The 23,741-nt window shown below is 37.6% G+C and overlaps 1 protein-coding gene across 2 annotated transcripts in view; it reads right to left on the reverse strand.

Moving 5' to 3' along the window:
* Positions 1-12,072: 12,072 nt before the first annotated feature.
* LOC137393796 (poly [ADP-ribose] polymerase tankyrase-1-like) overlaps positions 12,073-23,741 on the reverse strand; it is a 59,711-nt gene continuing 48,042 nt past the window's right edge. Inside the window, exons 16-22 of one of the 2 annotated variants that reach the window (XM_068080498.1) lie at positions 20,295-20,463; positions 15,589-15,775; positions 14,845-15,020; positions 14,349-14,532; positions 13,897-14,005; positions 13,488-13,644; positions 12,073-12,840 (exon numbers count right to left, since the gene is read on the reverse strand). In XM_068080498.1, coding sequence (XP_067936599.1) covers positions 12,754-12,840; positions 13,488-13,644; positions 13,897-14,005; positions 14,349-14,532; positions 14,845-15,020; positions 15,589-15,775; positions 20,295-20,463 — 1,069 coding nt within the window. In that variant the 3' untranslated portion in view covers positions 12,073-12,753. Of the gene's footprint in view, positions 12,841-13,487; positions 13,645-13,896; positions 14,006-14,348; positions 14,533-14,844; positions 15,045-15,588; positions 15,776-20,294; positions 20,464-23,741 lie in introns of both variants that reach the window. The other variant, XM_068080489.1, reaches the window with a different exon arrangement.

The raw sequence follows: 23,741 nt of genomic DNA on the forward strand, positions 1-23,741 counted from the left end.
CGCTTCTATAATACTCGCTTCTATAATACTCGCTTCTATAAAACTCGCTTCTATAATACTCGCTTCTATAATACTCGCTTCTATAATACTCGTTTCTATAATAGTTGCTTCTACATCGAAAATAGTAAATTTTGGCTAATAGTGCGTTTAAATGGATGGTTTCATTGAACAATATATGGCTAAGGCGTAATTAGAAATAGTGGGTGTTTGTGAACATCACGAAAACAATGCCAGTGAGCTCAGCTTACATCGGAACTAGCCCACCAGCATGCTGCCCATTAGCAGACGTTGTCCCGTGTAGCCACCAAGTAATGTACACTGTTTGACTCACAGAAGAGCAGCAAGTAAAACGTATGATAGCCGAGGAGCTTCATGAGCTTCAGCTATTTTTTCATTTCGCAGTAAATTTTTAAATAGCAAATTAGACGTCTTTTGTGGGTGCTTTCGAATTTTTTTATGCAGTTTGGGTACATGATAGTACACAATAATCGAGCTGAATTGGCTCTATTGCCAGTGGATAAGCCCATATGCGGTGATATGTCATTATAAATGTAGCTTGATATATTTATAAATATTCTAATGTTTTGAGGCTACGATAATCGGCTGCTTACCTTATAACAAATGTTTTAGAGTTTATTGCTAACAATGCTAAAAGGATTCATTTTTGACTCATCACCAGAGTGATTATTGTGTTAGTCATGTATCGCTGAAAGGAGCATATAGATGATAGCTTCAAGCTTTTGGGTACGCATATGACTGAGTGGATGCTTTTCGCCTACCTGATTCAGCGATAAATGTTTTTAATACGTGACGAGTACTTCTCGGGTATACATAATTCTATGGTCTATAGATTTTCTTAACATTAAAATTTTTGACAAAAACAAGTAAGTTCACTACCTAACAATGTTTAGTAGAACAAATTCATCTGAAGTGTTTAGCCTGTGATTTCGAAATTGTGACAATAAGTTTACAAACATTTTAGCGATGAATGTAGTAAAAGAAAGAAGCAGAGGCCTATTCAACCGAGTGGCTCCACTTATTATGCATAGATCAGTCAGTGGCTGCCTTAAGTGACAGCATGTTAAATTAGAAGCAGACACACTGTCATAGGAAGTCATGCTTCCTGCACCACCACCAGGCGTTTGTGCTAATTTGAGGTTGATGTTAACAATAAACATGTGTGTAAGGTTTCACTTATATACAATGACATAATCCTAGCTGGAGAGTCCTTGTCTACTCAGTACATCGCGTGCCAGGTCACGCTGCGCTGTAAATGGCTTTCTATAGATTGCACTGCTATTACTTAGAGATCTCATCTAGAAGCCTGCATCAGCTAGGCGTGTGCCGTATGAGATGAAAAAACTTTGGTTCACTGCTGGCGTGTGCCACCTGAATTCTATCAGAATAAATAGGCAGAGCAAGACTCACGACGTGTGAGGGAGGAAAGCGGACGCTTCCTCGCTCTTTAATGTTATAAGGCAGTTTCATCCAGACCCATAAGCCTGTTTGCCATGATGAATAACAGCAGTGGCAGAAATTGACTATTTTTCACCAGCATTTGTAATAAGACAAATCTTATGTCAGTCTCATGGTTGACTTATATTTAAAAATCACAAGATAAACTTTGTTGTCCAAGATTTTCCTGGCAGAAGACCAATGAAGATCCACAAACTGATATATTACTTCTGTGGTGTAGCTTGAGTTGTTCACGCTGTTTGATTGACAGATTGATTTGTTGAACTGCTTACTTTAAGCGATAAACAATATGTTCCTCAGCTTCCTCAGAGACCATGTTCCTCAGCTTCCTCAGAGACCATGTTCCTCAGCTTCCTCAGAGACCATGTTTCTCAGTCTCAAATTGCGTCCTTATTTTTAGATTCGCTGAATTTAGAAAGTATTCAGGGGGTCTTTTTAGCGTAGAGAGACGTGTAGAGAGACGTGTAGAGAGACGTGTAGAGACGCGTAGAGAGATGCCCAGAGACGCGTAGATAGACGTGCTTCTCTACGCTCTATTTTTCAACCCTTCTCCCATAGTAGCACTCAAATAGAGGTGGTGTTCTAATAAGGGTTTTACGGTTAGTACTTTTGACAATGAATTTTAATAACAATTTTGCAATTGTAAATACTACATGAAATGGAATGTTTTTACAGATCCCTATGGGGATGGCCACAGAAACTAATACTGATGGTTTGGCGGAAATGTGCCCCTCCTTTAAACATCTAGAAATGTATCATGTTTGTTCCCAGATCAAACACCATAAGAGCCATCAGACCCATAGGCACCAGGTCTACGCCACGCCTGTTCATCATAATATATAAAAGCATTACAATAAAGTAATGTTAACTTTACAGAATATGCTAATTGATCTCAAATCTCTTGCACTTCTGCAAATTGGTGCATCTGACACTCAGCTGGTTGTAGAATTCTCTAATACGACATCAAACAGCGTTTATCGCGTCTCACCATTTTCTTCAAAAACATAAAAAACTTGCTCAGAAAACACCTACAAAACTCACCAGCCTTGCTCTGTAAAAAGATCAAAGACTTTTTAAAACACCTAACAGAGAAAACAACTCCACTTAGGCATATTTTTCTAAAGAGATCTGTAAATTAGAATGGCAATTACAAAATCAGTGCAGATTGGCTGAAGAAAAACTGGAACCATAGCAATTGAGTGCAGGTGCTTGGAGGTTAACGCCAACGGTGAACTTGAAGAAAGGGCCTAGTATGATATTGCAGCCAGAGCTGAGATAACAAAAAGGCATTGTCATTGTGCCTCTATTGTTCATCATGAAATCCGTTTATTTACACAGCTTTCCTTCAAACTACACACAACTATGTTTGTCTCCAAATTAAGACTAATACAATTAAGATATTTATAAAAATCTCAAACAACTGACTAATTGTTTATGCGCTAGAGCTGTAATAGAGTGTTCCAGGCACACAAAAACATGCCATACAGAAAGAGCATTTAAAGTAGAGTTTTCTGCTTTATAGAATTGTCAGAAGAAAATATAGTTAACTATGGGAACACGACCACTGGGAGTGCAGTAGAGGGATTTATCATTAGTTCAAGAGAAAAATAAACAGAGATTGCAGAGAGTGGGATACATCGTTCTTATCACAGATAACTGTTGCCGGTGCTGGCCATTTACAGCCATTTACAGCCATTTACAGCTCCACAACTAGTTGGCAGCTCGTATTTTTTTAGTCAAGCAAACAAATAGCAAATTATAAACAATCAGTCTAGTTGTTTCAAGGCACACTAGTCTATTGGTAGTTGAAATTGTCTCCCTCTGTACTAAAGATATTTACTAATAGCAAAACTTGTGCTGATGATTCTAGTAGAAAATAAACTGTAATTTTGTAATAAAAACATTCATTATGTTTTCATGACGCGGTTAATCCACAAGCTTGCGGTTAATCCACAAACTTGCGGTTAATCCACAAGCTTGTGGTTAATCCACAAGCTTGCGGTAATCCACAAGCTTGCGGTTAATCCACAAGCTTGCGGTTAATCCACAAGCTTGCGGTTAATCCACAAGCTTGCGGTTAATCCACAAGCTTGCGGTTAATCCACAAGCTTGCGGTTAATTCACAAGCTTGCGGTTAATCCACAAGCTTGCGGTTAATCCACAAGCTTGCGGTTAATCCACAAGCTTGCGGTTAATCCACAAGCTTGCGGTTAATCCACAAGCTTGCGGTTAATCCACAAGCTTGCGGTTAATCCACAAGCTTGCGGTTAATCCACAAGCTTGAGGTTAATACACAAGAATGAAATGGCAAACATCTGCAAGTCAAGCAAGCTTTGTCACTCGTGAGTTTGTACTGAATGTTTCATGTTTGTGAAAGATGAAAATGCCACTTGAAGATGATATGCAAGACAATGCCGAGCGAGCTATTCCATTTTAAACACTTTCAACACTTCAGTCATTCTTATTCCGATTTGAGAAGTTCCAAATGTGCCGCGACATGACCTCTAGTGCAGAAATTTTTATCTTTTTCAACCGAGTGACCGCAGTAACCGCAACGTGTAAATATCCATTGAAACATTTATCGTTCGTTGACTCGATTGTGCACACAACTCCAAATCCGCAACATCCTCTCATGAAACTATAGTAGCGGTAGGAATCCTGAAGATGGTAAGGTTTATTATGTGCTTTGAGTTTAATCCAATGAGGATTAGAAATCTTAGGAATGTTCATATCAAGTCAATACGCATGAGACGAATCGAGTTAGACGGCTGCTATAAACCGAGTCTTTCACATAACCCTATCTTACTATTTTCAAAAGCTTTAATGACACTGTAACATTGTTTGCGCAGCCTATGCTAGTCTCGTCTATTGATGCGTTACATTGTTTTTCTTCTAAACAAGCCTATGGCTAAGCACGCACTGCCCCCTCACTCATGTAACACTACTCAATAGACAGCCTTTAATAATTGGTAATATTGAAATTTGAAGAGTTGACATCGGTACACAAAACTTGCCTTTATCATGCCTGCATCCTGGCGTCAGCTTTTGCTCTTTAGCGTTGTTATTCAAGTGTTAAGATTTTATTGTAAAGAGAAGCCATAAACAGCTAGTCAACTCTGTGCATGTTTGCTGACCAACTAGCCTAAAGATGATTCTCACAAAACAGTCATATCCTGATGTATACATATCCTGATGTATACATATCTTGATGTATACATATCCCAATGTATACATATCCCGATGTATACATATCCTGATGTATACATATCCTGATGTATACAGTTCTAAACAGCCATAAGCACCCAATCCAATTTTCTCCTCAGTTAATAACAAATTTTAATTTTTAAAACCTAAAACAAACTAAAAATAAATTTTTGGTTTATGAAGTCATAAAAAATTCGATTGTTTTGTTCTCAATGTAAAGCCTCCAACTGAAATGGTCAGCATCTCCCATAGAATGTCAGGTGATACCAATAGAGGTACCTATTATATGATGTAGGCCTACTGATTTTTCAAATTCAATTTGTTAAAGTCAGCAAGTCAGCGAGTTGAAGCGAACTCCAATATTGCTATTGTGCCTTCTTTATTTATACTGATGTGTTCCGATGCTTTGGGTCCTTCCTTGTATGTCAAATCTATATAAACATAAAACTCAAAGTTTGTGTAAACAACTCAACTACGCGCACGCGCACACACACACCAACACCCACATACCGACACCCACTGACGGTATGTGGGTGAAAATATGCATACCACTCTGCACAACATCATTTTATGCTTGCTCTCACAGCTCTTATTAATAAGTACCCAAAGTACTAGCTTACTCAAATTAGCCATTGGCAATGTGCCAGGCTAATGGCAAGCGGCAGACAACTACATTACCTGACATTGTTAATAAGCTGATATTTTATACTCGTACAACCCTAGGCATTCCGCTAGTGTTTCGATATTTTCAATTGTTTCCAAATCCTATTATTTTGCTACAATAAAGTCTTGTCTCCTTACTTTCATTGGCCTATTGGTGAGCACATCTATGTTAAATCCTTGACCAATCTTTACGACAATAATTTCTAGAACTTTTTCTCGACGGAGGTCACACTAGTGAGAATTTAAATTCTCAAAGCCATCTTATGAGGCTGCCTCTTACACACTCCATAAGCCAACATTTCTCTTTCAAAAAGTATGTGCTTTACTGGTTTCATCATTTTTTTCACAAAACCTATAGTTTCTGATTTGCATTTATTTTGTTGCTATTATTAGCATTCTTAATACAATAATAATATCGATACTATTAATAATAAATACTAATATACCGTAAAACCTTCAATTGAACTTCATGGCGCTCTACTTTTCAATTCCTCTCTCATAGTGGCGGCCAACTAAAGGTGGTATTCAATTAGAGGTTTAACGGTGAGAATTAGAAACGCTAGCAATAATAGAATTACCAGCAGCTCGAATTTGAGGTGAGAGAGAAAAAACCAGAACACAAAGTGGAAGTGAGCCCATTGGTTCTTAGCTACATGAGTGGCGGAGTGAGTGCTTTGAAGCCATTAGTGGAAAAAGTCCTCAAATCTACCAATATTAACAGAGTTTGCAAAAAGCGCTAAGAATATTTGTGATGAAGTCGGACAGCATCCAGAGAAAAGTCATCAGCCATGTAGTGTCTGCAGACTTTGAGTGGGAAACTACCAACAATAATTGGTAGTGGTAGCCTATCGACAGATTCCTTTCTAAGGCTTGCAACAGTCACTATAATAATAATAATAATAATAATAATAATAATAATGTCATCAATAATGTCAGAGTCATCAAAAGAAATGGACTGATGTCCGACTTGGAGATGGAAGAGATAAGACAGAGAGTAACAACGACACCAACAAACACTCTGGTTCAGAACAATGTAAATGAACATATTGATGCAGTTGAAGAAGTAATGGAGAGCGACATTACTGTGGAGATAATAGAAACGCCAATCGAAAGACCAACAGCAAGTGAGGAACAGAGAGAGATAATCAATCGCCTCAAAGACATCATTGAGGGACTGGAGCAAAAGCGAAATATGCCAAAATTAAAGAAGATACCGAAAGATAAGATCAGGAAGGAAACAGGAATGACCAATCAGGCGATCGGGTTTATTGACACCACTGATATTGGAGGTACAAACGACTTAATATATGCAGGAGCATGGCTGGTAATGGAAAGATTACAGAAAGGACAGAAAACCGGTGGCAGGAGAACCCAAATACCGGCATGGAAAATGAGACTAGAAAGAAAACTTGAGGAAACACGTAAAGATCTAGCAAAGATGAATAACATCAAAGAAGGTAGGCAACTCATCACAAGAGAAATAGAGCAAGGTTATTGGCTGAAGAAAAAAGGAATAGATCGAGTGATGGAGGAACTTAAACAGAGAGTGACATCCACAGCAGCAAAGATTAAGAGATATTCTGACAGAGTGAATCAGTTTCATACAAACCATCTATTTGAAACGGACCAGAAACGATTCTACCAAAACCTAGAAGGTTCACAACAGAAACAGATACCACCGCCTGAGCCCAATGCTGCTCTGGAGTTCTGGAGTAACATATGGGCACAGCCGCACACTCATAAAGAAGATGCCAAATGGATCAAGGAGGCTGAACATGACTACAAAGATTTAGAGAAACAAACTGATATGGAGATCAATGTTGTGGGATTAAAAAGAACCCTTGGAAGATTGTCACCATGGAAAGCCGCTGGACCGGATGGAGTACAGGGCTACTGGGTCAAGAACTTCACAGCTCTTCACACAAGAATTGTGAATCAGATGAATGAGATTATCAAGAGAGGCACTCCGACATCATGGATGACAACAGGAAGAACGGTGCTAATACCTAAGGATGCAAGCAAAGGCAACATACCATCAAACTATAGACCGATTACCTGCCTGCCAATTATGTACAAAGTACTGACTGCAATGATCTCGGACAGCATTTATGAACACCTGGAGAGAAATGAACTACTACCATGGGAACAGAAGGGCTGTGGTAGAAAAAGTCGAGGAACTAAAGATCAATTGATAATAGACAAGTGTGTTATGAAAGACAGTAAGGCAAGAAAAACCAACTTGGTGATGGGATGGATTGACTACAGAAAAGCGTATAATATGGTTCCCCACTCATGGATAATCAAAGTAATGGATATGTTAGGGATCTCAGAAAACATCAAGAGGTTCATGACAGCAGGTATGAAACAATGGAAAACAGAGCTGGAAAGTGGAGGGAAAGAACTAGGAAAAGTATCGATCAGCCGAGGTATCTTTCAGGGGGACAGTCTTTCTCCTTTGATGTTTGTGATGTTAATGATACCCCTGACAACTGTACTGCGCAAAGTTAAACCAGCGTACCATCTCAAAAACAAATGTTAACCATCTACTGTATATGGACGACCTGAAACTGTATGGGAAGAACAAGAATGAGATTGAGACACTGATACACACAGTAAGAATCTTCAGTGATGACATCGGTATGAAGTTTGGATTAGATAAGTGCGCTACCCTCACCATGATAAAAGGGAAATTAACTGGCAGAGGAGATATCATGCTACCAAATGAAACAGAAATCCATGAACTAGAAGATAATGAAAGCTACAAATATTTAGGAGTTATGGAGGCAGATGATATAAAACAATCTGAAATGAAAGCTAAGATCAAGAAGGAATACATTCACAGGCTTATGAAAGTGCTGAAATCAAAGCTGACTGCTGGAAATCTCATTACCGCTATCAATACATGGGCTGTGTCCTTGTACAGATACGGAGCAGGGATTATTCAGTGGACGAAGGCTGAGTTACAGCAACTGGACAGAAGGACGCAGAAACTGATGACAATGCATAAAGGTCTTCATCCCAGATCTGATGTAGATAGAGTATATGTTGAAAGAGACCAAGGAGGAAGAGGATCAATGAGTGTTGAGGAAACTGTGAATTACGAATGTCACAGTCTGAAAAAGTACACAGAAGGCAGCCCAGTCGAATTTATAAAAACAGCCAATAAGATCATAAATGCCAACAGTGAAGATGGACGACAAGAGTATAGAAACCATCAGAAAACTGAACAAAAGCAAAACTGGCATGATAAGCCAATGAGCGGACAACATCTAAGACAGACAGAAGATCAAGCAGCAAAGGAGACATGGCAATGGATGAAGAGGGGGTGTCTCAAACGAGAGACTGAAAGCCTGATCATTGCTGCCCAGGATCAAGCATTAAGAACCAACTATAGGAAGGCCAAGATAGAAAAGTCAACAAACGATCCGAAATGCAGATTGTGCAAGCAGAAAGATGAAACAGTGTCCCACATAGTCAGCGAATGCAGTAAGATTGCACAGACAGAATATAAAAGGCGGCATGACAAAGTGGCAAGTGCAGTGCACTTGAGCATATGCAAGAAACATGAGTTGCCCCACACAGAAAAATGGTACGACCACCGTGCAGAAGCTGTATTGGAGAACGAGAAAGTGAAGCTGCTATGGGACTTCAATGTGCAGACAGACAAGATTATTGAAGCTAGAAGACCAGACCTGATACTAATAAATAAAGAAACCAAACAGTGTCAGGTCATAGACATAGCAATACCTGGAGACACAAGGGTAGTACAGAAGGAAGATGAGAAGATTGGTGAATACAAAGAGCTTGGGTTCGAGATAAACAGACTGTGGAAGGTGAAGACCGACGTGATACCAATAGTAATTGGTGCACTCGGAACAATATCAATGAGGCATGTAGCATACTTGGCGGAGGTGGGAGTGAACATGTATTTTGAGACTATACAGAAGACGGCCATCTTAGGAACAGCTCACATTTTGAGGAAGGTCCTCTCTTAGTGGAGTTGAGGAAAATGTTGGATCCTTTGGCCTTTTGTTAAGACCCGGACTCAACATGGACTACAACCAGTCACCTACCACCACACGACTGTGAAGAAAAACTTTTACAACAATAATAATAATAATAAAATTAGATGGTGGGTGCACTTGTAGCAGTGAAATACATGAAAGAATATTGAGGAATGCTGAAAATACTGAGAGGAAAATTACAGAGTATAATTCCTGGCATTGGATGGATCAGCTAGGATATTGTAAAACAGACCGGAAATATCAAAATGTGGGTTCTACCTACATCTCGGTATACGATACAATATAATAAAAACAACAACTACTAATTAGCATCAAGTTAATAATGATAATTATAATACTGACTAGCGGTATTACGACGTTGCACGGGTATTAAAAATCAGCTTATAAACAGTGACAAGTAATATAGTTGTCTGCCGCTTGCCATTAGCCTGGCACATTGCCAATGGCTAATTTGAGTAAGCTAGTATTGCTAAACTTACTGATAAGAGCCGTGAGAGCAAGCTTTAATCACGTTGCGAAACGCATATCGCCAAGCCTATTTTCACCCAGATATGGACTCATATCGACCCATGAAACCACCTGTTTCGTGTAGCTCAAAGGTTTGCATATGGTCTGGGGAACAGAAGGTTGTGAGATCCAATCTTGTGCCATACGGATTCTTCGTTTCCAGATTTTAATAACCATAGTTGGACAAACAGAATCATACACAAACTTTCAGATTCATATATATATATAGGAGATAACTGGTTGAAGAGAAGATTGCTCTTAGTCGAATACAAATAATTCCAGGAATTTTTTATGTTGCTTTGCTAATGAACTTCACTGCTACGTATTAATTAAGTTGATATTATAGGTTTGAACTTATGTGATGCTGACTTGCAGTTTTGGTAGTAGCTCATCAGTATTTGTTAGCCTTGGTTTTAACAATGAGCTATGCTTAGAAAGAAAACGATAAACTTGATTTGCCTCAGTGTAGTTTAGCAAAGGACAATCACAGACACAAACGGGATCTAATAGTTTGTTGAAGGGGGAGCAGCACCAGTAGTAATAATTAACTATTCCTAAGGCTATACTAACATGCTAGCTAAAAGCCTGGTAACCATTTGCAGATTATATAGAGCTTGAACATATACATATATATAGGTGTAAACCATTCGCTGGTCTATTCACCTGTGTCAACAGATAGCAACAATTTGTATTAATCTGTTTTTTCATACTTTTTAGAATATTCATTGAGATTTGTAGCGCATTTCCTACAATTTCAGCGATCTTGAAATTCACAGAAACTCTGAAATTGAAATTAAAGGCAAACCAGCTCACTGGAAGGGTTATCCTAAAATATTTTTCTTTGTACTAAAATTATTAATCTACTCCAGAAGATGAAAAAAATTCCAGCTTTACTTAAACTCTTATAAATACTGTTGATTAGTTGGTAGGTAAAGTTTAAATAATGCCTGGTTAACATGAACTATTTCAAATCCACTTCTAAAGACCTACACTTATCTATCACGCTTTTCTGTAATCCTTTTTTTGGCACTGATAAGAGATGGTTGGCGCTGAGCCAGCGTTTACAACTTTTTGTAGTGTTTATAGCCTAAACGTGCCTAAGCAAACGTTGAACCAATGCTGTCAAACAGTATCTTTACCGAACCACCAAATCGGTTTGATCTTATACACAATACCCCAACAGACCCAGATTGAAGAAATTATTAGAGCTGACAGCAAACACGCAATAGGAGACTAGAAATGATTAGTTATCGACTGCCTATGATTAGCTTGTCATCGTTCATTATATTGCAATATTCAGCGTTTTGCTGGCACTGTATGGCTTATCACCAATTATTTGCGAGTTAACCTCTTTAAATGCCTTGTAGTTGAACCAAACAAATGGAAATACAAGCTTGCCAACGCATAACCTCCTAGTTGTTTGAAAACAGACAGAGAACCTAATCATTTTGTCATTTATGACCTTTCTTGGCCAGCTGCCTCTCCTGCTACATTTACATACCTGTTTGACTGCTTTCTCGCGGTTTGTATATTCATGATTCCAGCCTTTGCAGCTCAACAACTGATTTGCCCGTGTAGATTTATGTCACTTATTAGTAATCTTCAAAGCAAGCAATTACAGGAGCAGACAAGTGTCCTATTAATATCCTATTGACACAGATATCAAATAATTTTAAAAGAGATACCACGACTGGAATACATCGGTACATTAGGTATCCTGCTTGGAAACTTAGTCCTTTATAGCATAAATACACACAAAACAGAAGATTCAATGCTGCTATGGATGTTATTCTTATGATTATCCTTCGACAAATTCATTTGTGCAGGATTATTTGATTAGTGGAGTTGGTAACCTTTCAATGTGTCTAATGCTGTTGAGTAATAGTTAATATTTTTACATTTGCCATATACATTGTATTAAAGTTCATTTCAATGAAAAAGACTTGTTTGTAATTAAAAATGAACAGCTAAAAGTAATCAGCTAGTAAACTTAGATTACCACAAACTAAGTCATTTGTGCCTAAAAGTCATTTGTGCCTAAATTAACCTTTTTGCTTTAAGAGCAACAACCAACTATGATTCATTAACCTGGCTAGCCAGATCTTCTCTGACTGTATAAAAACCTGACTGCAACTCCTCAAAGGCATCATCATGAAGAATAGAAACAACACTGAAGAGTTAGAATGAGCCCCTATTATTCTCCTTTCTCTTATATATATATATTTGAATAATCTATTTTTCCATGTGGTGTAACAATGTATGCATGCAGAAACTACAGTGAACTATTGGTCATCGATAATTTATCTTATAAAATTAGAATAAAAGCACAAAAATATAGCATTGCGATCTCCGGCTTGTGACAATCGTAGCTAAGCAGACGATATAAGACAATCAAAAAGGTAACAGAGCTAAAGCCAGCACAAGCCCAAATAACGGCCTTTGACAAAGAACTACCTTAGAATTGTAATAGCTTCACAAAAATACTTTAGCTACTAATATAAACTCGACTAAGATTAGGTTTATGTACGGACATATTGCACAGCGCCGCAGACAGGAGAAAATAGCCAACGGGATGAGCTTGAGATGAGCTTGTGGGCACTAGAAATGTTAAAGCATATTTCTCAGGCAAGCAATGACTTGGCTCAGAATAAATCAGGCATTATTATGTATACAATATATCAGCCTTCCTGCATGTAGACGCCATTTCCATGGGTGAACTTCGAATGTTAGCACAGCAAGATACGTCTTGCAAGAAATACTTTGGCAATACATTCTCCTCAGAAGAACCGGCTACGCGAACACAACCTTGCCCTCTTCCGCAACTTCCTCAAGACGCATGAAGAATTGACATGCAGTGATAGTCATGGGTGTAGACAGCTCAGGGCAGAAGAGAACCATTTGCCTCGTTTTTGCTTTCAACAGAAGGCTTCTCAATCTGATATGTGATCAAATACTCTGGATAAGCCTGCAACACGCAATAAACCTTTAAGTCAGTCTAGGCACTGCACACTGATTAAATATAAGCTGTGGCAATGAAGATAACGACTGCACATAGGAATATTGACATAGGAATCACTACATGTTTCAACAGCCATAATCCGCTCAAATTATGGCACCAACTAACAATCGTGTGAGAAGACAAAACCAGTAAAAAGGACCTCTGTATATGGTCTAGACAGTATATGGTAGCACCAACATCAAGTTTTCCGAATTTTATGCCATAAAATTTAAAAAGCTCGAACGAGGTAGCCAACAACACTTCTCAGACCAAATTAGTAAGAACACACAACTCCAAACATGCAATACATTAATTTTGAACTATGCATGACAAGAGCTTTCAAAAACTCAAATCGTGTTATTTATCAACTATCATAATGCTAAAAAAAGAAAACGGCACAACCGACTCTTTGAAACTGCTTTAAATTTAGCTCATAAGTAATGGCAGTTGCCTCTCTTGTCAAGCCTTCTTGGATAAAAATATTACACAATTATCAGGATAAACAATCGTGTGCATTTCTCTAACAACGGAAAAGACATACAGAAACATGCATATAGCAAAGGAAAGATATAGAACAGCACTTCTCCAGTTAAAAGTCACCCCCAGTCACCCACCTGCTCCCCTCTGTAGACAACATACTCAGCAAAAGCGAGACCACCCACACTTGGTCTTCCAGTGACAGAATGGTGACCAGGTGGTGAGTGTGCCATCTTGATTGCGCTAAAGACGAGAAATGACTTTCCCAGAGTGACTCGACACAAAATTAGATGCCTACAAAGCAACAGGTTGCGATAAGAAACTGGAATGCCAAACACGTTGACATTCCTTATGTATCTAGTCATGTAAAAGGCTCTCACATTGCAGCGATTGCCTGATCAAATTCAGGAATAAATATTGAGAGGTGAATGTACAGTGGACATGTGCCATCATCAACTATGACAAAACAAGCAAAAAGCCATTAAAATATCTCCAGATCGAGCATTGCAATAAAGTGGTGAAAAAGCGAGTCTACAAAGCATTTACCTGTGGCATTGATAACATGACTTGTCTCTGTGTGCCGGGCATCCGGTGCCACCCCCTATACCATACACGTACTGATTGCTCTTTGACGAATTCTCTGCGAAATAAATTCCTGCAAGTAGAATAATGAACGTGCAACAACCTCGGCCAACCGAAAATATTAGATGACGAGAACAACTTGTGTGATGAAACCTGAAATAGGGACTAAGGTTAACAAACCTAGCTACTACAACAAGTACTAGACAGGAAATAGAAGTTACATACAGCGTATGCAGGTATATCTTTTGTACTATACAACAGCACAGAACAACCAACAATCAATCATTTTGTACATTGCTAAAGCATTGAGAATGTTGCTTTAACAATAAAAAGCAACACTTTTTGGTCTAATTTTCATGGCAGACCGTAATCATGCACAACCTAAAAAAACAGAGAAAAAGGAGAGCAACACATACCTGCTCCAAACATGCCACCCATGTAGGCGTGCCGCTCATCAAAGCCGCGCTGTATTATTGTCTGGACAAACGGAGAGCCGTGGAAAAAGAGCCTTTCATTCTCATGGTGGTTATTTTCATCAGCGACCTCCTCACGCCGCCTTTCATACCTTTCCCTTAATCTCTCATTTACAACTCGTTGAATCTATGTATGAGACAACTCCACATTAAGAAAAACTCAAAAGATAAGAAATGATTTTAATAAAAATAGCACAATAAAACTTGATTAACATTTCTAGCCGTATTGTGAAGAGATGATTGACGTAAAAAAGATGTAATGCCTCGTAACACGTAACCTCCACTTATTATACCGCAGGCTTATATAATAATTGTTCTGTACTTTTATATAATAATAGCATGGATAAGATAACAATGCGCTATGATCAGACACAAATCATAGTGCGACACAAGATATTCTCATGGAAGAGTTTCTGGTTGCATTCAGTCTCGGACCAACCTTGATTATGTTGTATTTATTGAATACACCACCCGCCGAGTCCTTATGCTCTCGCACAGTGCTTTGCATTTGCTCGGCGACACTCGCATATTCAGGATCGACGACATCGAGCTCATAAAGTGCTGTGCTGGCAGACGGAGCCTTGGCTATCGACACATCCCTCGAGCCTTCTGAGTCTGTGCAAACGCAATGGTGATAAGCTAGCACGAAACAAAGAAGATATTACAAGTGAAACGATTACACAACAGACATTGCTCATCAAAAGTTTTAGGCAATTGAAACGTTCAAACACTATTAGAGAGATGCACCGAAAGGAGTCTCCCGCTATAAAAATTTACAGACAAGTGCATGTGTTGTTGATACAATTGATAATGGAAAAATGGAAGAATCCAACTAAGTAACGTGCCAATAAGGAGGGCAAAGGAAAACGGCAATTATAGTAAAGGAAGTTATCTCAAACTATGGGAGCGGTCGGCCTAAGGTCCTAAGGTGACCCAAGCCAACAAGCCATTACAGATGAACAAAAATGTATCTACAGATCTAGGAGACAATGATGCTGTTCAACAATTATGTTCAACAAGCAATGATCTTCCAATAATATGAATGATAGATCGTGAAAGCATAAATATTTCTACTGATATAACATTTCAAATCATTAATTTATCAAGCAGTTTTCATGCTATTGTGAAGCACTTTTGGAGACAGATACACAGAGAAATATAGACCAACTGCGAAAATGCCCACCAGCATTTTTATGCTTTTTTCGCTCGGGAATGCGTGCTTGCAGATCTTTGATGCCTCTGAGAATCTTGTGGCGATGCCCGTAGGCGGACACACCAATGTCTTTCAGGCTGTCATGGGTCATCTCCACAAGAACATCCATAGATATGTGCTCAGCAGCAAATACAGTCATCAGTTGTGGAAGACCAATCTAGCAAGCGAAAATAAAACTGTACTAATGTCATAACAGGATCTATTACACACGCCAGCAGAGGTCAGGCAAGTGACACCTGAAAGTGCTAATATGAGATCCTGAGCAAAAAAGAAGACATTCTAATTGTGTACGATCCCAGATTTGGTGAGAATATGAAGAATGAAAACTCGCAACAGTAAGTAAATATGGTTAGCCTTGAAGCCATCTACTAGCAGGGGTTAGCTAGTTAGCTCACACCATCTGCTAGCAGGGGTTAGCTCACACCCGATGCTATTGGCCACTCTGATGTTTAAACATTATATCATTGAAGGGAACCGCAAATTACTGGTTCACTTTTAAAATTTATATTCTAGTATCCTGATACACTTAGAAGTTATATCAACGTTTTAATTTACCACCGTACAAACTAGTGTGGTTAAAACATGTATTTCACCATCACCATAGATACATCCAAATCAAAAAAGGCTGTATTTTAAAGCTTCTAGGCCTATCACCGAGACAGATGAACTCTTAGTTTTATATTTGCTATCAATGCACAGCTGAAGATTTTTTTCCAACAAGCTAACTTATTTGCTATAGTTTCAACACGTTTTAAGCTATTCACAATGTCATAAACTATGAAAGACTATTGATTACCCAGCAACATGTGACAAAATTTTTATTGTCAACCTTGGCAAAAAACATTAAAAATTTTAAAAGCTGGAGCAATTTGGAGGTAGACAAGTATACAAGTTATACAAGTAGACCAGAACGCTTTATCTTTCACCCCTAAGAGCCATGAATGAAAAGACACTTGACAATCTAACAACACATTTAAAGATGTGGTTGCGTCAAAAAATTCAATTTAATGAAATTAAGACCCATAAAAGGCTAAAACATCAGCTACAATTTGATGCCATTTTTGTCTTTGTAGACCAACCCTGTCCAGAGATATATGCGTTTGAATGAGGCCCTCTTTTAAAAAGCTCACGTTCCAGCGGGTGCCTCTTTCGTGACGTCACAAGCAAGGTATCTGAAACGAAACCACGAGCAATAAATATGAGGTCGCTTCGTTAGCCAATCATGCGCGCGAAATTTTTATATAGGCCGTAATAAATGTTACCACTCGTAAAACGCATTGTCTGTGATCTCGAAGATTCTCATAATTAGAGAATTAATTCTCATCGTTACTGATTCAACCCGTTTCAACAATTACTAAGTTATACAGACGGTTCCCTACTTACGAACATTCGAGTTACGAACAACGGTACATACGAACGCATGTACGTTGTTCGTAACTCGATTAACTTTCGAATTATTTGTTTGAACTTTGTTTGAACTTTACATACGTATTGTAAAGAGATTTGCCAGCCTTTACTTGGCAAGATCTTTACTAATAAATAAAGATAAGAGAGTGCCTGTAATTAATTAAAGTGCTTTTAATTAGCGAAGGAAATTCACCAGCCGAGGAGCATACGGCTATCTGCTCTGCTCAACTAAATGGGCGCACTCATTTATATAAAATAATATCAACCGTTCCGGCTAACGGCAAACGGTAAGAACACCGGCTAACAAGGTGAATGAATAGGACCGCTAGCGCGTTGGAATGACAACAATCTAAGTGACGATAAGTGATAGTATTATGACGGTATATCAGATGTAACAATAGCATAACGAGTGAGACAGCGATATAATAAACGGACAACACATACAAAAAAATAAGACAACAACGATAAGTGATAGCATAACGATTAAAACAACAATGTAATAGAAAGGACAATACATACCATAAATAAGAAATGCAGTGTCATGGCCCGGCGTCCACCAAAGTATTATTTCCATTTTATTAAATATTTTTTCTCAGTACAAACCAATACAGGTTAATTATACAAGCCTTAAACATACTTATATAAACCTTCAATATACTTATATAGGCCTTAAACATAAATTATAATACAAAATATAGCACAGAAGCAACTTACGAACAAATTCACCTTACGAACAACCGTCCGGAACGTAACGCGTTCGTAGGTTGGGAACCGTCTGTACATAGTTTTAAAATGGCTTCAAGTTCGAGCGACCGCTACTCAGAGTTATTTAAGCAACTTTTAGTAAAAGATTGGAGTAGACAGCCTATGGTCAAAGCTGACAGGCGTCAGCAGCGTTTTGCTGCAGAGGAAGACAGAATGGAGGTAAATTAACTTAGAGTCTTCTATACTTAAGTAAATGTAATATTTTTATAGTCATAAATACATATACTAATTAATAAAATGATAATTCTTTGCTATCTCTAATCATCGTTTCATAGCTTATCTGCCGTTTTACCTAGCTATAATATTTTTTTCGAATTTTCTTTGGTAAATTAGTCATGATTACAAATTATTTTCACTCGCAGGAAGTGGGTAAAATCGATTGATTATTGCAAATCTTTAATTTCCAGAACCAAAGCTTCGAATCGTTGGCTTGGCGTACTTGTGCCTTTATTAAATGTTTATTCGTTTTTAAAATTACACTCGCAATCTATTTGACTCCCAATTTGGAAGCTGTCAATAGATACGCTTTAGAATGACATATCTATGAATGTCATATATTTATTGCATTTGTTTTACTGATTACAGAATGTTTATGTCGTCCCACCAGCCGAAGAAGCTTTGTCAGTGTGGAAACTGCCATAAAGGGGAAAGAGAGACTTGAATGTGTGCTGCATAAGCCATGATGTTTTGTTTGAGTTTGTTGCAGTAGATGAATTTGTCTTATTGTATCAGCTAATACTATCTGAGTGGCCACGACTTGATGAATATTTTCAATAAAAGCTTTATGCCGAGATGAAAATATTTTTGCTTGTAAAAATTATATAATAAAATAATATTGTTGAAGATAATGCAAAACATGATTTGCAGAATATTGTAGTGAATTGGATATGGTATATGGATGTCCGCAAAACTGGAGAATGTGAGTTCAAATCCAGTTTGCAGCAGACTTCTCATCCTTAAAACTCTATTTTTGTCTATATTCTTTTCAAAGACATGGCTTGCTTATTTCACTTAGGTAGTATTCGGTAAGAATACTACTAGTAAGAAACTAGTACGTAGGCAATAGGCGACATAATGTGGGCGGGGCTTATGGGAGGCTGTATATCGTTAGTATGGGTAGCTGCAGAACTGTGCTGATACAAAGACCGCGTTCTACAAAAGTGACTTGACAGAATTACTGTAGACCGGTAGAATTGGTAGTCGGTACCCAAATGTTTACACAACATTTGGAGAAAGTGAGTAGAACAAATTTTTAATTTTCGTTATTTGAGGCCTTTGAAACATTCATAATAATGCATCTGTAGCGGGATTTAAAATTTTATTCTAGCCAACATGAGCAAATACAAAATAAGATATATGCCAATAGAGCCGCGTATTTTATCGCAAATACCTGATGTGAATACGAGAGATAGAGACAGGTTGCCTAACGTGTGACATCATTTTGGGCAAGTCTGGGCACGTTTTGGTGGCCTGAGCGTTTTTACGGCGATCAGATTTTTTCGGTTTTAATCTTCAAATATCTTGGCAATGCGATCGCGTAACACAACAAACAACATATCAACTGATAGAGAAAAAAATGCTTTCTTATAAGATCAACTTAAATTTGACGCAACCACATCTTTAAGGCTTGCGCTATAAATATTGACCTGTAGCCTTTTGAAGGGAAATGTCATGTATGAGCCATAAAAACCAAACACAGCATATTTATTAAGCCCTGTGAGCAGTGTTAAACACACATATTTGCTATAATACGATGTCTGTATGTCCATACATCTATATGAAGACAAGGTTGGAAATTAGGGAAAAAATATGCTTTGCATGATCTCAAACATGAATTTCAGCATGGTGATCGACACTAACAACTGCGCCAATTCACCTCTCCTGGCATTCCAGGATAACTGCACACATAGTTATTACACCTGATAATTTCTCACAGCATACTAGAGTTAACTTTGGCTAGCAGTATGACAGTCTAGTGTGTACAGCTCCCTAGACTGCCATAGTACTAGCGTAATATAATTGTTGATCACATGAGCACATTTATGTTTAGAACAAAACGGTGCCTATTTCTAAGAGGATTTTAATAAACCTGAACTGTTTAAAGACAACACCGGCAGCTGAAGAAGGACAAGTGTGCTTGATGAGATCAACAGACATCAATAATATGCAAAAAATAACACTTCGACTGTTTCTTGTCTCTGTAAAAATAATTACAACTAAACCTTCGTTTATGATTATTTTAACAATGAACTTTCCAACAAATGATGGCAAATTTGTGTAAGTTTTGACACCACACCCAAAATAAAAAGCTGCGGCGGCGCCTTAAAATAATTTTAAAGGCGCCGCCCAGAAAAATAATTTTTTTTTAATTATCTTTCTCTATTCTTTAAAGGTTCACAACCTTGCTGGTTGTGAACCTTGATGACAGGTTTCACAAAGCTTTATCTTTATCGTTACAACAATGAATGACTAAATGCGAGTAAGCTGATGAGTCGATGGCTGACCTCGTCAAGGAATGAGCTCACGCTCATATCCCTCAATGTCACCTCCCCCTCTGCTTTTTCTCTGTCCAGACTTCCATCTCCCTGGCCACCAGGAGTTGAGCCGTAGTCTATAGGAAAGTTTGCAGTGTCTGTCACCGAGGAAGTGTCTGAACCGGCATCACTGCTAGCACTGTAAGTCAAGAACACATGCAGATTACTTGCTTACACAAATTCTTGTTACCATGACGACCTTAGCCTAAGAGCGAGCACATCTAATTACCATTCAAATGACTCAACTGGCAACAGTGTGAACCCTTCTGTTCTGTTTGCTGTTGGTCATAAAAACCCTCAACTTTTCTATACAAGTCGCAACGAAGAAAGCATTGCTTCTGGCTAAGGGAGGTTTCTTTCAGTCACATTAGTTATTTGGAACGAACTGTTTTATGAAAACAGCTTCCATTATACCTTTCCATTTAACTTATTAGCTACAGATTAACATGTTCATTGATATATACCATAAAACCTCCAATTGAACGCCGTGGCGCTCTATTTTTCAACCCTTCATCTATATTGGCGATCAATTGGAGGCGACGTTCAAATAGAGGCTGGCAGTGTGTTTTCAAATGGTTCGTCAAAACTTTGGAAAGATAATTTTAGCCCTATTACGGGCGAAGGAAATGTCGCCTATATTTTGCTCTCATTTTCTGGTGGAGCAATACTAAACCTTTAGGATGCAAGAAATCTGCTAATTTACCTCCAACTTGTCAAAAATCTGTTAATAAATATGCATCGAGTAACGGAGATATCTCTAACAGTTAATATCTAGCGTTTGCAATTAATCTGCGATGATATTATAGCCTGTGTCCTTCTTTGCAATTTGTTGACATTTTCAATTTTTATTACATTCTAAATTTAAAGACATTTTTATTTTATATCTATATTTAATAATGTTGCATAAAAGCTCATTGCACTCATCGATGATTGCGACAGTTTGCAGCCAAAACTAGCTTTTTATGTGCAATAGAAGAGGAAGAACGTGCAATTATAAACCGTGTTAAGATAGCCGCAAGGATGCTATTAAATATTATGCTATAAATCTGCATATTTATAAGTTATATAATAACAATCTATCAAATGATACAAATATATACTTTTACACGCTGCATTTACCACAAATGCAAACCTTTTTATATGCATGTTCTTTGAAGTATTAAACCATAACTGTCACATACAACTTTTATCGTATTTTCCAGGTAAATCAGACACGCTGATTCTGATTTTGTATTAAAAATAAATATTGGTCCACTAACCTTCAAAGCCATTAAGGCTTTTTTAAAGCGTTTCAATATCCGTCTCGAAAACAAAACAATCGGCATAACAAGCTCCACCCATGAATATGTGACGAAACCTAGCTTTTTCAGGAATGGAAGTTAGAGATGTTTAGTCCGATTTAGAATAATAGAGATGGATGTCTTAAAACCCATTATTATCTAAATCCAGCCTATAAAATAATCTCAGTCTTTTATGAAAGGTATATAAACTATTTAAAATTGTTCGCAGCTTGTTACATGATGTTTAAATAGGCTAAACGCCGAGAAAAATGAGCTCAAAAAGCGCGGTTTTATCACAGCTATCACGATTTTTTGAGCTCATTTTTAAATATGCAATGTTAAATAGCTCATCTATGTTTCAGGAAAGACTGAGATTACTTTTAAGGCTGAATTTAGATAATAATGGATTTTAAAACACTCATCTCTATTATTCTAAATCAGTCTAAACATTCTTAACTTCCATCACTAAAAAGCTAGATTTCGTCACGTATTCATGGGCGGAGATTGTTGTGCCGATCGTGTTGTTTTCGAGACCGATATTAAAACGCAGTAAAAAAGCCTTCATTACTCTGAAAGTTAGTGGACCAATCTTTATTTTGAGTACAAAATGGGAATCAATGTGTCTGATTTACCTAGTAAATACGATAAAAGTTGTACGCGACTGTTATGGTTTAAGACCGCGTTAAACAAGGCACTACTAATAGCCTGAGACAGTTGGTAATTATTTCTATGGCGTTGCTTTGAAAGTTCATCTACCATCGTAAAATCAAACTGTTTTTTTTATATATGTAAGCTACTTGCAAGTAGAAAGACCACGTTAAACAAGGAACTAATATTAGCCTGACACCGTTATTGATAAATTTTTATGGTGTTGTTTTCAAAATTTTAACGAAAAACAGCGAAAAGCTTCGGAGTTGGACACCAAGAGAATTGATTGTTATTAATGTAAATGATTCATTATTAATACGATTTTGTGGACACTTTTCTCCTGAATACTTGATACTATGGGTTCATAAAGATCAAAGATAGTCATAGTGACGGTCAAATAGAGGTGGCGTTCGAATAGAGGTGGTGTTCAAATAGAGGTTTTAAGGCATATATATTTTTTCAATATTATATTTAGCTGTTATAGACCCTGTTGAGACTTACTAAGTTACATTGACCACCAAAGTTGTATATTAAGTATCGGCTGTCTAAGATAGTTATTAAACACCAAAATGTTGCTAGAAATGAACACATTTCTAGCAACTTTCTGAACACATTTCATATTTGGTACAAGCAACAGCTTGTACCACATATGACATACTGTAAAACTCTAATTGAACGCCACCTCTATCTGAACACCACCTCCAATTAACCGTCACCCTGAGAGAAGGTTTGAAAATTAGAGCTCCACTCTCCAATTGAACACCTCCTCCATTTGATCGCCACTGACATTATTTGATCTTTAGAAGCTCATAATATTAATTGATCAATATAAAGTGTTCACAAAATCGTATTAATAATGGATCGTTTACATCAATAACAATTAATTCTCTCGTCCATCTTCCAAAGATTTTCGTTTTGTCTTGTTACAACTCTAAAAGCAATACCATAGAAATAATTAATCACTGGATCAGGCTAATCGTAGTTCCTTGGTTAACACGGTTTTGATACTTCGAAGTACAAATAATTAAAAAACGATTTACATTTACGATGGCAGATGAACGACTAGTTTTAGGGTGGAGGTTGCGTTTAGCGAGCAAAACTTTTATGCATTGCATTTGTGCTAAATGCAAAGCGTAAAAGTATTGCTCTACCAAAACATTGTTGGAGCGCTAATATTGTCTAGTTCAGCAGTGCATAAGACAAATTGAAGTCAAAAGACATTGCGGAAGGTATTAGAAACCTGACGAAGTTTGTTTCATCGAAAGCAACAATCAGATATTTTCAATGCAAATATTTGTTTTAAAACATAAATTTTTGTTTCTGCATGTAATATAAGTATAGTTCGTTTATGTCAGTTGTTCATGAATATACTGAATATTTGTAGCATTGGATCGAGTATCATTATATAACTTGAAGATTTACAGATTTATAGAATGTTATTTAATAGCATCTTTGCGATTACCTTAACAAGGCTTACAATGGATTGACG

The sequence above is a fragment of the Watersipora subatra genome, chromosome 1, assembly GCF_963576615.1.
Source record: "Watersipora subatra chromosome 1, tzWatSuba1.1, whole genome shotgun sequence".
Classification (NCBI taxonomy): Eukaryota; Metazoa; Bryozoa; class Gymnolaemata; order Cheilostomatida; family Watersiporidae; genus Watersipora; species Watersipora subatra.